Source organism: Trachurus trachurus (assembly GCF_905171665.1).
Source record: "Trachurus trachurus genome assembly, chromosome: 9".
In the NCBI taxonomy this organism is placed as follows: Eukaryota; Metazoa; Chordata; class Actinopteri; order Carangiformes; family Carangidae; genus Trachurus; species Trachurus trachurus.
The window spans coordinates 12,612,210-12,627,104 of NC_139895.1; the positions used below are offsets into that span (position 1 = coordinate 12,612,210).

The 14,895-nt window shown below is 42.0% G+C and overlaps 2 protein-coding genes across 2 annotated transcripts; both read left to right on the forward strand.

Moving 5' to 3' along the window:
* Nucleotides 1–4,391: 4,391 nt before the first annotated feature.
* Nucleotides 4,392–5,719, forward strand: tal2 (T-cell acute lymphocytic leukemia 2; the record flags this gene model as incomplete). The annotated part of the gene is made up of 2 exons (XM_083978784.1): nucleotides 4,392–4,406; nucleotides 5,358–5,719. The coding sequence occupies exon 2, from the start codon at nucleotides 5,381–5,383 to the stop codon at nucleotides 5,717–5,719; it is 339 nt and encodes a 112-aa protein (XP_083834910.1). The 5' UTR covers nucleotides 4,392–4,406; nucleotides 5,358–5,380.
* Nucleotides 5,720–11,212: 5,493 nt separating this feature from the next.
* LOC310991623 (UDP-glucuronosyltransferase 2C1-like) lies at nucleotides 11,213–14,852 on the forward strand. The gene is made up of 6 exons (XM_083979421.1): nucleotides 11,213–11,943; nucleotides 12,529–12,677; nucleotides 12,809–12,940; nucleotides 13,320–13,407; nucleotides 13,831–14,050; nucleotides 14,209–14,852. The coding sequence occupies exons 1-6, from the start codon at nucleotides 11,220–11,222 to the stop codon at nucleotides 14,486–14,488; spliced, it is 1,593 nt and encodes a 530-aa protein (XP_083835547.1). The 5' UTR covers nucleotides 11,213–11,219; the 3' UTR covers nucleotides 14,489–14,852.
* The last annotated feature ends 43 nt before the right edge of the window (nucleotides 14,853–14,895 follow it).

A 14,895-nucleotide genomic window follows, 5' to 3' on the forward strand; every position in this document is an offset into this window, starting at 1 on the left:
ATTACTTATTTTAAACATGTGAGTTTGTTTTTCACAGAACAAATGTACTGACTTTTGATGCAATAAATGAAAACTTAAAACCTCTATTACTGTATCTCACTTATTTCACTGTCCTGCACCCTGTAACTCCTCTTGTTAATACACTGTTGCCCATAAAGTTGGAATAAAATATAATTTTTTTACCTATTCTCATTATATGATTGAGACAATGTGATTTATTCTTGATAGGTAAAATGTATATCTTCTCAAAACTTTATTGATCAATATCTTCCAAACATATCGCTGTAGAAAAATTAAATCACAATTAACCGTTATAATAGGAATAAAAAAAGGAATGTGTCTGAAAGCAATATTATTCCAACTTTATGGGCAACAGTGTACATATAAATAATAAGTGTAATTCATTTTATAAATTCTCGCATTAACAAATAAAACTATATCTGCTTACAGCTTCATTACAACGTGTTAAAAAATAAATTGACACTGTTAAATAAATAAGGGGTGTTTGTACAAAATAAGATTAAACGTTCAGATTACAGCCGTGTGCACGTTGTTGCTTTGTGTCCTCCATACTGAGCATGCCCAGCGAAGAAGAAAAAAATAAAACAAATTGTGATTTATGGTTGGAGGAGTTGGGATCGGGGGGTCTTTCCCAGCTGAACTGATAAAGTCTCTCATTTTTAGCAGCTCCAATGGTGGGGCTATTTTTTTTTCTTTTTCATTTAGTGAAGCAATCCCCTTATCGTCGTCTCTCAGCATGTGGAGAGAGTGCTTATCTTCACGAGCCAGCAGAGTGAAGCCAGCTCCCTCAGGAATGATCCCCAGACAAAGACGACCCCCGGGGGACACCGACTACAAGCCTCCCTGCCTCTGGACAGCCATACCCCGCACACTGGCCAGCCACCATCAATAACCTGCCAGCAGCCTCTTCTCCTCCTTTTTTTCCCTTTTTTTTTAAACATCTCTCTCTCTCTGTCGGTCGTTCGGTCTGTCTTTCTGTCTCTGTGGCCTCTGCCTTTTTTTCTTACAGCCAGTGGACAAACAAAAGAGAAAATGGTGCTTTTTAATGGCACATGAACAAAAGCAAGCAGGCCAGGACGGTCAAAGGGAGTCGTCCTCCTCCTCCGTATGAAGCTCGGCAAACAAGCGGAGTGATGGTGCAAGTAATTGTTGCCCCCCTGATTATTACTTTTTAGCCCCGGACTGTGAATGGGACAGGAGAGATTATTGTGGGAATTAACAGGCTGTTTAAACCAGAGCCATTCTTCTTCTTCTTCTTCGTTCAGGGGGGTTTGTTGTATGTTGTGTTGTATCGGGCTCTGGCCACAGCTGCAAAGGTCACACAGCTGTTATCTCCAGTCACTGAGTCACCTGTGTGTCTCCCCTCTCCTCCGTAAATAAACAGGGGGGGTTTTCCTGTGACACCTTTTTGGTTTAGTCCTGATTTTTTTAGATAAGAGGGATGCTCAGATTTTGTGGCCTATAGGTGGGAAAAAACTCACATGTTCTGTAACACACTGCACACAGCTCGCTATTTAGGGCATAGAAACAGTATTTGACTGATGAACAGCCTGATACGTCCTTGAATGTGATTGTATGTGCCAATGTGTGATTATATTATATTGTATGTGCTGCTTTTGTATGTTTTGATTATACAGTATGTGTCGACTGCATGATTGTACTGTTCTCTCTTATCTGTATTGATTTGTCTTGTCTCTTAGCTGTCCTAACTCTCTCTTTTTAATCAATGTGCTGTAATATATTTTGTTTTTTGTTGGGGTTTTTTTTAGGGTGCCTACAGTATGTCATCTGGCCGGGGACTACAGCAGGATATTAGCCATGCTGGCTAAAGCTGCCCTTTTTACTGTTATTGATACAGTTAATTAACTGGGATTGTCCTCGACATAATAAACTAAATTTAAACATTGAAGAGATCAGTAAAAACACTATTCAATTACCTACCAATTAAGACATTACTAAATCAGATAAATTAATTTAAGCCTCTTAATAGTCCACCACCACCCCACCCCCCCAAAAAAATATTGTTTCTCACCTCGCAGCAGCAGCAGCAGATTACTAATGAAAAGAAAAATGAGACAATAAAATAAAAGCAAAGAAAACAACATAAGCAGGTCAGAGGTCAGCAAGAAAACAGCAGGTCAGGTCAGTATACCATGAAAATAAATAGAGTAGATAATGGAGAATATTTAAATGTGTAAGGTTTGGGATTTGCCACCAACTTCTCCTATCCATCTCTCTGTCTATAATATACATACCGGTATATATGATACTCTTTTATTGTGGGAGCCCAGTTGTTAACAAATACATTAAACTCATATTCCCATTACAATTGATATATAAAAAAAACATTATTATACAATATACATTTAACTGGAGTTGAGTTACAAGGAACATGGTACTGTATTTGTGTATTTGTGTCATGTGACAAATACTACATTTACACTGAATCCTGATTAATGGTTGTAACCCTACAAACGTTTACCCATCAACATCGACCCAATGAGCAGAAACAGAACGTCCAGTCCTCCCTACGTACACACTGAGGACTGAGACGAGCTGTTTTTAAAACGTTACTTTGTGTTTTAGCTGAAACAATGAGTCAATTAACTAATTCCACTGAGCTGCCTTAGAGCCACAGCTCTGACGTGAATTAGTAGTAGAGTCACATAGTAACATCCATGTTAAAGAGTTTGAAGGAATTTAAGAATCATTTAGTATATTTGTCATATTTAGCATCTGAATTCTTCTAACAATGAGTTTTATGAGGTCAATGACCTTGGACCACCAAAATCTACTCGGTTCATATTTGTGTTTTTGCCAAAATCCTAAAAAAAAAATCCCCTCAAGGTTTTTACTGGGAAAACACTTTGCAGTGACGTCCTGCCTCCCTGATTTTGAAGCATGAGTCATCTATGTCATCGAAACACTGCTCGTAGTTAGATTTAATTTATCCCAGCTGTTGTTTCACAGCGGCTTTTCCTCCTCATTTCACTTCCAGCTCCAACCTGCCTGATGAATTACAACAGGTCAGGTGTAACTCCCTCCTTCCTCGGCCTCCTGCTGAGAGTCATTACGCTGCGCGAGCCGCTCCAGCTCTGAGCAGTGTCTGCAGACCTGCAGTGGAGGCTGGATGGAGCAGCAGCAGCGGCGGCGGCGGCGCCTGGCCTGCAGGTGCAGCCTCTTGGACGTGCAGCAGAGCCCATGAATGGCCGATTCAGAAAACGGCCCCCATCGGGCCCTGTTCTCCAGGCCCAGGGCTTAATCCCGGCCCCTAATCGGATTATGTAAATTCCTACTCCACACACAGACTTTTATGGAAGGCTGCATCTTTGAAACAACACTTGAAGGGTGTAAAAGGAACAGTGACAATTGGTTAAACTAGACTTGTTTTTTTTTATCTGTGTGGAGGTTGAAAGTGGGAGGGGGTGAGGAGCGAGGAGTGGTTTGGAGAGAGGTGAGTCGGGACGTTGCGCTCTCCCCTGTTTCCTCTGTAATTTATGTGTGGCCCCTTGGAATGGCTCAACAAGATTACCATAGTCATAACAAAACCCATATTGTTCGACTGTCAATCTGGATATGGTATTTTTACCTTTTGTGGCCCAATCAGGCTGAATTCAATAGCGGAGCAGCGGCAGCGATATCCACGGCGGAGGGGACGGGACGGTGGGTTTGTCCATGCCTAATGTCAGAGAGAAACAGAAAGGAACAAGTGTCCAGAGCAGTAAGAAGAAGGATCAGAGAGATGAACGTCTCAGTTTCACTTCAATGGGAATTTATTTGTCACCTTTTTAGCGCTTTTATAACCTTCAAGGATTAAAACCAGCAATGAATCATAAAAGCAGCGCAAATAGTCACTTAAAAGGCCGTTCATGATGAATCGTGACAAAAAAAAAAAAAAAGGGAGAGCCCGACTCCCCTCAGAAACACCTATGAAAGTGATTTAAAGTGACGATGATTTATGAACAGTGGCATCAGTGGTTTTTAGAAATGACGGACAGGAGGAGGAAGAAGAGGAGGAGGAGGAGGAGGGTGGGGGTGTGTGTTTTAACAATCATTCCCCAGTTAACACCAACCTCCTCCTCCACAGCACACGTCACACAATAGGGTTCACCCTGCTATAAAATGTGGGATGCGAGCATGCAGCAGTCTTCCTTCCCCCCCTCTCTCTCTTACTCTCATCCCTCCCTCTTCCTCTCTCCATCTCCATCTCTCTCTCTCTCTCTCTGTCTGTCTTCTTCTGCTGCTCTCTCCTTCCCTCTCACTCATAAGGATCTCTCAGTGAGCATGAGAAGACACAACTGAGTGGACTCTTCTCCTCACGCCTCCTGGACTCTGATGACCTGCTGCTGCTGCTGAGATCTCTGCACATTTCTATAAACACACAGGTGAGAAACGCTCTGGTGTAATGAACCTGTTTTTTATTTTTTTATTTCTCCTCCTCCTCCTCCTCTTGAGACCATGTGTTCCCACTTTGGAAGACTAAATAATTAATGAGAACGAGTAGTAGGTATTAACAGGAGGATGTGGTGTTGTGTCGTGTGAATTATTTATATATACCAGTGCTTTTGCAACAGACTTTGCAGTAATTGAAAGATCATATGACTTCAACTGTTTTTTGTTGTTGTTAGAAAAAAAGAGAAAATACCAAGGCACTCATCTTGTTTTTTGTTGTTGTGGTTGTAAATGGGCTTTGATTTAATTCAATAATTTTAATTTAAAATTGCTCACACTTCAACTCCTGCCCTTCTAGGTGCAGAATATAAACACTCAGTGGTTTATTTCTGCACAGTATTTGTTAACATACTATATATAGACCCTATTCTAGTTGTTATATGTTGAGGAAATATAGTATCAGGTCTGGACATTATAATCCTTTCAGTTAAAGGGTATATATTGATTTATGAATGCATAAGTCAAATATTAAGATTCACTTTATGACATTTTCAGATAAAATAAAGGCTTTTATAACCAAAAATAAAAAATATATAAATGTTTGATCTTTTACTTGATGTAAAGTCTAGTATTAATGTGCCAAATTAAGTAAAGGCTTGGTGTAAGCCACAACACTCCCGCAACTGTAATAGTTGTGCCTATAACATCACCTCAACCCCCCAGGGCTGCAGCTTCCTATTACTTTCATTATTGATTCATATACAGTTAATTTTCCCAATTAAATGATTTGTGTATAAAATAAGGTGATGTCTTTAAATATCTTGTTGAGTCCACAACTCAACAAAATCTTATTGACAAGCTTCATGTTTTAAGATGTGTGAGTGTATTTGATTTGATCTGGACAGTTGCTGATGAATCTTGTGTCACCTGACTCTTCTCTGCAGCTCACACACTCCAAGTCAGCACCATGACCAGGAAGGTGTTCACCAACACGAGGGAGCGCTGGCGCCAGCACAACGTCAACACCGCCTTCGCCGAGCTCCGCAAGCTCATCCCGACCCACCCGCCGGAGAAGAAGCTGAGCAAGAACGAGATCCTGCGTCTGGCCATGCGCTACATCAACTTCCTGGTGCAGCTGCTGGAGAGCCAGAGCGGTCAGCCGGCCAGCCACTCCCCCAACGCCCTGCTCAACTTCCTCAGAGGCAACATGGAGCGTCTGCAGTCGCCGCCACACACCTGGGCCCTGACCAGCGACACCGAGGCTCCGTCACCAGGATCCAGCTGCGACAGCGGCGAGGCCTGGTAGTAGAAACAGAAAGAAACACAAAGAGGAACTCTTGAGCGGACTCCATGACACTTTTCATTCTCTGGGTCTTAAAAAAAACTGATCTGATCCTCTCTCTGAAGACTTTTTTTTTTTCTTTGTCTCTGCATTTGTGGCTCATGTCCCAGTGCAGGAGATGCAATATAGTGTGATTGTCTGTGGACTCCAAACTGTGGCCGCCTCCTTGCTGATCGGTGTTAAAAATATGATTCGCAGGTGAAAATTAATTTGTATTCTGCATGGATGTGTGAAAAAAAAAAAAAAAAAACCTGGATGTACAATATTCCCTTCATGTCTTCATGTTAATATTCCTTGTTGCCGACCCGCCTGGAACTAATTTAGTTTTGCAATAAGAGGATGTTTTGCCAATGAGGAAAATGGAGGGGATTAAGGAATTTTCTCATTTCGAGCAATAGATTCACAGCGAGGCATTTGAATAGATAATGGCTCAGCCAATTCTCCAGACTGCAATCGTCTCAAAATAGCCAAGGGCACTTTTTCCTTTTTTTTTTTTTTAACATCGACATGCTGTTTTTTTTTCTTGAGAAGACTAAATCTGACCTTTGTTTTTATTTATCAAGGTTACGCGACTTCTAAAGAAGACTTCCTGTTTTTCTACCACAATGTTCAGTATCTGTTGATTGGTTGATACTTTGGATTGGATCAATCATTCACATCACCACCACATATATACAGAATCTTCTCATTCATGTGTTTTCATTTGATTTTTTTTTCCTTTTTTGTAAAATACGCATGTCATATGGCCAAAGATTATGCATTGATTGTCTACTGTGAAGAGTGTGCTAATTATCTTCTGATACCTCTTTTGTAAGTTATTTTGGTTTGCTTGTGAATATGCAGTATGTTATTTATTTCAACTATTTATTTAATAAATGATTTGTTAATAAAAAATTTAAGTGAAAGAGGTCACTCAAACTATCATCATCACTCATACTGTACTCCACTCAACGTACAGTACTAGTGCATAGACTGCAAACTGGAAAAGTCAGTATGAAAAATAAACATTACGGTACATTTTTGAGTGTGCTGTTGATAAGACGCCGGCACAAAGCAAAAAGAGGAAATGCAAAATGTCAAGCAGCAGCTCAAGCAACAACAAAAAAAAACATAATTTATTAATGTCTATTTAAGTTTTAATCATCTGTGTTTTAGAAAAGCTTAGCCTAGGATGTTGATTTTTTGTTCACTTACAGCAAAAACCATGTGTTACTGTAAGTATTTATTTAAATGCAATACATTAACAACCAGTGTGTAGTAAACACTGGGGACACAGTATCAGAATTATTTCACACCGATCTGAAAGAGCAGAGATCCTCTTTGTTCGTGCTCAATAAGCCCAGAGACATTTGCTCTAAAGTTGTGTGATGACCGTGTGGACACAGCGCTGACCTTCGCACTGTGTCCACTGACCACTGGCCTGAGAAAAGAGCGCTGAGAGTGACAGCTTAACTTGTGACCCCCCGGGGTCAGAGGCTACTCTGGAGTCAAACACTGACCAGTTGACCAACGTGCAGATGGAGCTTTTTGAGGTAAAGTGTCGTTTTGTTGCTGCACATGGCGTCTGACAGCTCTGAAAACAAATAACACAACACTGTCATTCAGGTAAACACTAGTATAATCCATTAGAAAAATAGAGATTTTATATGTGAAATACTAACAAACTATGACAATATCAGAATGCAGCTGCAACTTAATATCTTTTCAAATAATCTATGTCAATAAATATGTAAGAGAATACTAAAAATGCCAATTGTAACATCCCAGATTTCAAGGTGACATCTTCAAATTACTTGTATTGTTGGATAAGCAGTCTAAAACACAATTCACAATATAAAAAACAGAGAAAAGCAGCAAATATTTGTGATTAATAAATGACCTGATCAATTAATTACCAAAAATAGTTGCTGCTTAATTCTCTGTAGAGTCAACAAACTGATAAATAAACTATTTGTTTCCACTCTGGCTCCAGTTCCTGCAGTTCTGTTTGCGCACGTCTCCATGTTTGGCAGCCGTTTAGATCGAGGTCAGAGACATTTACACGTCTGATTGTCTATTGTGTGTGTGTGTAGGAAATGTGTTCCCCCTTTTTCAGGCAAAAAAAAAAAGAAAAGCTGCAACTAAAACTGAGCTGAAGAGTAAACACTGAGCTAAGGTTTGGGTGCTTTCACCTCCCAGCCGTTAAACTCTGGCTAATGGTGTGTAAACGGAGGAGGGGGCAGCTGGACACACTCACTGGAGGCCTGTGGGAACTGACAGGTGACTCATTGTAATGCTGCAAAAAAAAGAAAAGAAAAAACACTAAAATCATGTTGTACTGGGAGTGATGAGTACTGTAGTGCAGCAGTCGCCCTCTCCTGCAGCATGAATTTGGGAGGTATTTACCTCTTGTGCAATTTCATGGAGAATTGAGCGATTTCATGGGAAATCAGAATAATTCTAAATAAAACTACCGTGGTTATTAAACGGTTGAATTGCCTGGGACATGATATTTATATATATATAAAAACTGTTTACCTCTTTATGTGTGGAATGTTTCAGTGTAATTCAGACTCTCTAAATGCTAAATTATTCAATCATTTGCAACTGGATAGGAAGACATGTGACAGCTCCTGCATACATGCTGTCAGGCAGAGAAATGCATTTTGCTGATACACCTTATTTAGAGAAATCGCCCAATCACAGTTACGTACAGAGCGAGCGTTTACTCCGGTCTCAACTTTCCCGCAGGATTATGAAACCCTGCATGGAAAATAATAACAAATCTGTACGCTTCTCATTCCCTCCACCAAGTATATTTGCCTGATTGACTATTCTCTCCCAAGTATGTGGGTAATCGTCTATTGAGAGCACATTTCCTTATCAGCGTCTAACACACTGTCTGAATCCGTTATCACAATGGGCCAGATCAGTGCAGGCAGCCCCTCGCTCTCCGGCTGAGGCGCCCATGAAAAAGAATTTCTGGAGTTGGGTGCCAACCGATAGGCCCTGAGCTCTTTATCCCCTTAAAGCCAATTCACACTCTGCATGTTTAAATATCTCAGCTCAACCCCTGCCCTCCCACTCCCGTCATGCACTCGAACCCCCCTCCTCCTCCTCCTCTTCTGCCTCCTCCTCCTCCCTCTTTGCCTTTCCTTCTCACTCTTTCTCACCCTGACGTCGCCGCCACGGCTGCGAGTCCAAGCGTGGACTGCCGCCGCAGCTGACCTGCACTCGTCCGTGGGTTGGTGGTGGGTGGGATGCAGGTGCAGGGCAGATTGGAGGAGTGGGAGGGAGAGGAGGGGAGAGTCGTCCATTGTCTGGCTGGACAGCACCCTCTCTCCTCTGGAGCACCCTCTGATGGGGGAGCCCACTGACAATCACGCATCCTAATCTGATTATGCAAATATCTACTTCAAAAAGCAATACGCTGTAACCCTTACCCTGTGGTGGAAAGACGGAGAGGAAGAAAGAGGGGAAGAGAGGAGGCAGCAGGAATGTGAGAGAGAGAAGGGAAGATGGTTGGATTCCCGAGAAAATTAAATACGTACAAGGGCAAAATGCGCTGTTGGGCTCGATTTCTGTATGCAACAGCCGCAAAAACACAGATCATCAGCTTCTCTCGCACGTCCTCTGTATCACCAGGGGAGGTCTGGGGACGAAACACTGCACACTTACTGAGTCTGAATGGCCACCGACTCCCTCAACAGGGCATTGAATTCAATATTCAAATGCTTATTGTTTTTCCAGACGCTCCTGAATCCAGCGTCAATAGGAATCTACAATGTTAATGAGGGGGCCAAAGTGCCCACAGTTAAGATTTAAGACGCCCCAAACAGTCGGAGGTGACATTTCACAAGAACAGAGCCTCAATGCCACTGATTGCTAAAAGGCATAGTCGACAACCGCACCGCCTCGCAAATAATCACACCAAACAAACCACTGTGTAGTCACACACATCTTTAAAAGAAGACTCAGAGTCTATACCCGTGCTGCATCTCTGTGGTTGCACATAAGGCTGGGTTATGCTTGATTAAAACTAGTAAAACCGATGTGTTATCCAACTGGAAATCCACTGGTTATTTTTGTTCCACATGCCAAACTCAAAGGCGAGATGAAAGGGCGACTGTCATACATAGAGGGGAGACAATAACATTTAAATAAGAGGATTACTCCTTTACAGACTGAAGTAGACATAGCGTGAAAAGAAAACTTCTTTGCACAGTCTACCAATGACAATGTTGAATGATTGCTAACGTCAGATATAAGGCTTTGGGAAAGATGTTGGGGAAATATATCCAATCAATGTGACAAGAAACTGTCAAGAAGCAGACTGATCTGATGGAAACTGTTGCATGTGAGAAAATGTTGGGGAGATTGAATAGTCAAAACGATGTGTCACGTAGCGAACGAACAATGGGACAGTTTTGGTAGACATATGTCAAGAGAGAACAGCCAGATGTAAACATATTCTTGATATGGCTTGGAGTATATTGCATTTACACTTTGCCTTGTATAATGGACTGCCCCCTTCATATCTGGATGTATGTTGTTATTTGATGAGTCGCCTACCTGCCTGTTTGCTTGTTTTTGTTTGCAATAATGAAAATATAATTTAAAAAAAAAACTTTGAATTATATATTTTTTTTTAAAGTAGACTGATCATACTGCAGCTAATATCAGAATGCTAACATGTCCACAATGACTGTTAGCATGATGATGTTTGGCCATGTTCACCTTGTTCAAAGTGCATTTGGCTGGTTGCACATTTGTAGCATTTATAAACTCAAAAACTACAAATGTCAGGGTCAAGATGACCTTAGACAAAGAGTCAGGGTGAGTCATTAGGCTTCAATGTTGAGATACTTCACTAGATGAGTGAAAGTTTTCCACCTGGTGACAGTGCTAACCATAGGATTAAAGAATTACCAAAGTCATTTGGTTTCATCCTTTAGGCCCTAGAGTTTAGGGCATCTGGACCTCTGTGCCAAATTTCACGTTATTCCATCCATAGCAGTTTAGATTTCACTGAAAAACAACAGGCAACGTGTTTGGCCTCACTCACTGAATCTTCAGGGGCGTGCAGGGGAATTCTTCTACAACCACCCACATGCTCTCACAACTTCCTCAGATTATGCAATTTTGTCCAGGCCCATTGAGATGAAGTCCTCCCGTGTTATTTTACTTCATCTCGCCACAGCTGACAACTCAAATCTAGGCATCTAAAATCCGTTTTTCACTCTGAAGCTTTCTAGCACAGGTTAGAGATTGTTCTTTTTAATACTAATTCACTTTACCACCATTACCTTTCACCTCTAACCATTCATTTGTGGTACATCTGCTATCTTATGTCTCATGCTGTATAAAGAGGAATAACAAGCCAGAGTTCAGTTGTTGAGTTAATAATTACTTCTACGGCATGACCCTTTGTTTAAAAAGGATCAGCCCACTGCAGCCTTTCTTCCTGACTGACGGGCCGGCCACCATGGAGCTGAGGCGAGGTTTCTCTGTATTTGTGCTGCTGACTCTTTGTGCCACATGGAGTGCAAATGGAGGAAAGATTTTGGTGTGGTACACTGAAGGCAGCCACTGGATTAACATGAAGCTTGTGCTGGAGACGCTGGTCGACAGAGGACACGAGGTGACGGTCCTGGTCCCGAGCACATCCATGTTCATGAACATCAGCGAGGCTGCCAAGTTTCGCTACGAGCCCTTCAACGTTGCCGTCTCAATGAAGGAAATTGAGGAGTTTTATGAGGAGTATCTTCACTTCTCAATGTATGAGATTGATCAAATGAACTACGTGCAGATTTACATCAAATACATGGAGATAATGAAGAAAGACCTGCAGTATTCCTTGACATTCTTGGACGGCGTGGTAAAATCAGAAACCATGATGGCGAAGCTGAAGGAGGGAAAGTACGACCTTGTCCTCGCTGACCCCATCCTACCTGGCAGTGACTTAGTAGCTGATATGCTGGGCATCCCTCTGGTCTTCTCTCTGCGCTTCTCCTTAGCCAATAACTGGGAGAGGCACTGTGGGCAACTACCTTCTCCACCCTCCTTTGTCCCTGGTGCTATGAGTAAACTTACGGACAAGATGGACTTCTACGAGAGGGTATGGAGCTTTCTCTACTACCTGCTGCAGGACGCCACAGTGAACATCGTCTACTGGTCAGGAGTAGATGAATATTACTCTGAAATCAAAGGTGAGCAGCTCAGCCACAAGATCCACTTTGTGGGTTTAATTGCTTTTGGATGATTTTATATCCAATGACTGTGCTGATAGGACCTTTTGAAAACTATTGTTAGCGCCAGAAGTTTTGGTTTCGATAGTGGCCACCAGTAGTTTCCCACCCTGCATCGGTCCTTTAGCCTGGCTACATCATCTTATTGATCCATATTGATATTGAAGCCAAAGTGTACCCGAGTTTTATATCTAAACAGAGCTCAACATTTATGCTTGCCTGCTAAACTGAATACAAAAACAGCCTCCTATATCGCCTAAGGGAATATAGGAAGCTGTTTATAGGGCTTTTTATAGCTTTGTCACATTGTCATTGTCTGGGGACAAAAGGCGTTACTGTGGTTACTGTGTTTAACATCGCATCACTCACGCACTCATACTGTGCTTTTTCCGTGGGATATCGGCCTTTTCCTGGTCCAAACTGATTTTAAAGACTTTATTGGTCTTTAAAAATCCATTATCAGTCAACCTCTAAAACTAAAAATTATCCATCCCATTTGAGCAATGATTAGTGGCTGTCATTCACTACTTTCTTGTATTGTGACAGGGACGCCCACCAGTGCCTGCGAGATCATGGCCAAGGCAGACATCTGGTTGATACGGACCTACTGGGATTTTGAGTTCCCTCGCCCTTTCCTCCCCAACTTCAAATACGTTGGTGGGATCCACTGCAGACCTGCTAAACCTCTACCAGAGGTATTGATGTCTTCACGGAGCTTACAGGCACATCAAATCCACAACATTCCTTACTCCGAGACAGACTGTGAGATGGTTGGCGGTTGGTTGGTTTGCATTGGGATGATGGAAGTGTGCTTCACTTCTTGCAGGATATGGAGGAATTTGTTCAGAGTTCAGGAGACGCTGGCATTGTGGTCTTCACACTGGGATCCTTCATCGCCAACATCACCACAGAGAAAGGAAACATGATCGCTTCGGCTCTCGCTCAGATTCCACAAAAGGTCACAGAGGGCGTTAAGATCCAAGTGAAAGCTCTTATCAGTAGTTTTACATCTACAATCTCAGTAACTGCAACTGCAAATAGTTTGTACTCTCCATTTCTGCCAACCGTTTTTCACAGCATGCCCACAGGTTTCAAGATTTTCTTCTTTGTTTCAAGCAGCCAATATTAAGCAGCCAGCTTAATATTTGTTTCATGTAATGCTGGCACGAAATAGTTGCATACAGGGACTCCTCTTATTATGTTACGTTTTATTCTCCAAAAGTATTTAGTGAACACAATTATGGTTCACAGTCATTATCAAGTGTTGTGCTACAGTATAAAATATGGCATAACAGAGTACTGTGTTAGTCTTACAGTGTGTTTGCTGTTGTTTATAGGTGCTCTGGAGATATCGTGGAGAGAAACCACAGACTCTAGGTGCAAACACCCGAGTATATGACTGGATTCCTCAGAACGACCTGCTGGGTAAGTTTTCTAAAAATGTGTCTATGGCTGTTTTCGTCACATTTTTTCAAGTTGTGAGTATTTCCTTTACATTTTGCATTGCATTGTGGAACAGTAGTGTCCATCAACAGTGCTCTCGAAAACCAGACTGATTGTTTTGAGTATACATTTGTCACTTGTCCAGTACTTAAACTTGCTCAGATTTCCTAAGCTGAATGACAAAGCTTATGCCTTTGACCCACAAAGTGCAATAAAGGGCAGTGCATCCTAAATCCTTGCAGCTGATGATTGTTGCTTCCTGGAGTTTTCCCAAGATTCACAATTACTAATAAAACTGCCCCTTTACAATGTGACCCAACAACTAATCTTTGTCCCTGGGGGCCCTTTTTGAGGTCGCATACAGAAGTGCTTCAACACCTTGAAAAAACTCATGTGTTTCTTCAGGTCATCCCAAGACCAAAGCTTTCATCACCCACGGCGGCACAAACGGGATTTATGAGGCCATCTACCATGGTGTTCCCATGGTGGGCATCCCAATGTTCGCTGACCAGCCAGACAACATGGTCCACATGCAGGCTAAGGGTGTTGCAGTTATCTCAGACTTAAACTTCATGACGACCGAGAGCCTTAGAGACGCAATCAACACCGTTATTAATGAGAAATCGTAAGTTCTCTCTCAACAATCTGCACTTACTCTGGTAAAGCGCAATAGAAATGTTTTGACCAATTGTTTTCTTGCCATTATGCCTTTTTTGTTGCCAAAAAAAAAATGGATTAAAGAATCAAACAGTTAAGATGACCCCTGTGCATCCACATTCACAGGTACAAGAAGAGCGCCATGCGGCTGTCGAGTATCCAACGTGACCGACCCATGAGTCCTCTGGATGAGGCCATATTCTGGATCGAGTTCACCATGAGACACAAAGGGGCCAAGCACCTGAGAGTCCAGTCTCATGAGCTCACCTGGTACCAGTATCACTTGCTGGACGTCATGGGCTTCCTTCTCATTGTTGTTCTACTCGTCACAGTGCTGTTCGTCAAGACCTGCCGTTTCTGCTTTCGGAGATGCTGTAGGAGAAAGACAAAGCCAAAGGCTGAGTAACACACTGAACTGAAATACAACTAGTCAAGTGACCTTATTATGTAACCACAATGTCCTGGACTTCAACTTGTGGCCAGGGATCAGTAACCTCAACCATTCTTTATATAACCAAGTCATGGAAATAGCAGTGTCCTCTTTGATTGAATGTTCATCTGTAAAAGGAAGGACTTTGTTCTTTGACTTGTTTTGTTACCATAAACTCAACGCAAGCACTCTCTTAACCTTCCATAAATATCTCAGTACAGGAAAACATTTCTCTTATGCGCTCACACCTGTGAGGGCAGTAATTAGTGAAATTGTTCACAGGTGCATATACATTTGCATAACTGCAACCTGAGGCCAATTTGACGTTAAACGCTGGATATTCATTGGCTGGTGTTACATTTGGGCGGGGGTGGAGGATGGGC

Coding starts and splice junctions, on each gene's coding strand:
- LOC310991623 (XM_083979421.1), top strand. CDS start 11,220: ATGGAGCTGAGGCGAGGTTTCTCTGTATTTGTGCTGCTGACTCTTTGT. Junction 12,941..13,319: donor TCGCTCAGATTCCACAAAAG/GTCACAGAGGGC, acceptor TGTTGTTTATAG/GTGCTCTGGAGATATCGTGG. Junction 13,408..13,830: donor TCCTCAGAACGACCTGCTGG/GTAAGTTTTCTA, acceptor GTGTTTCTTCAG/GTCATCCCAAGACCAAAGCT.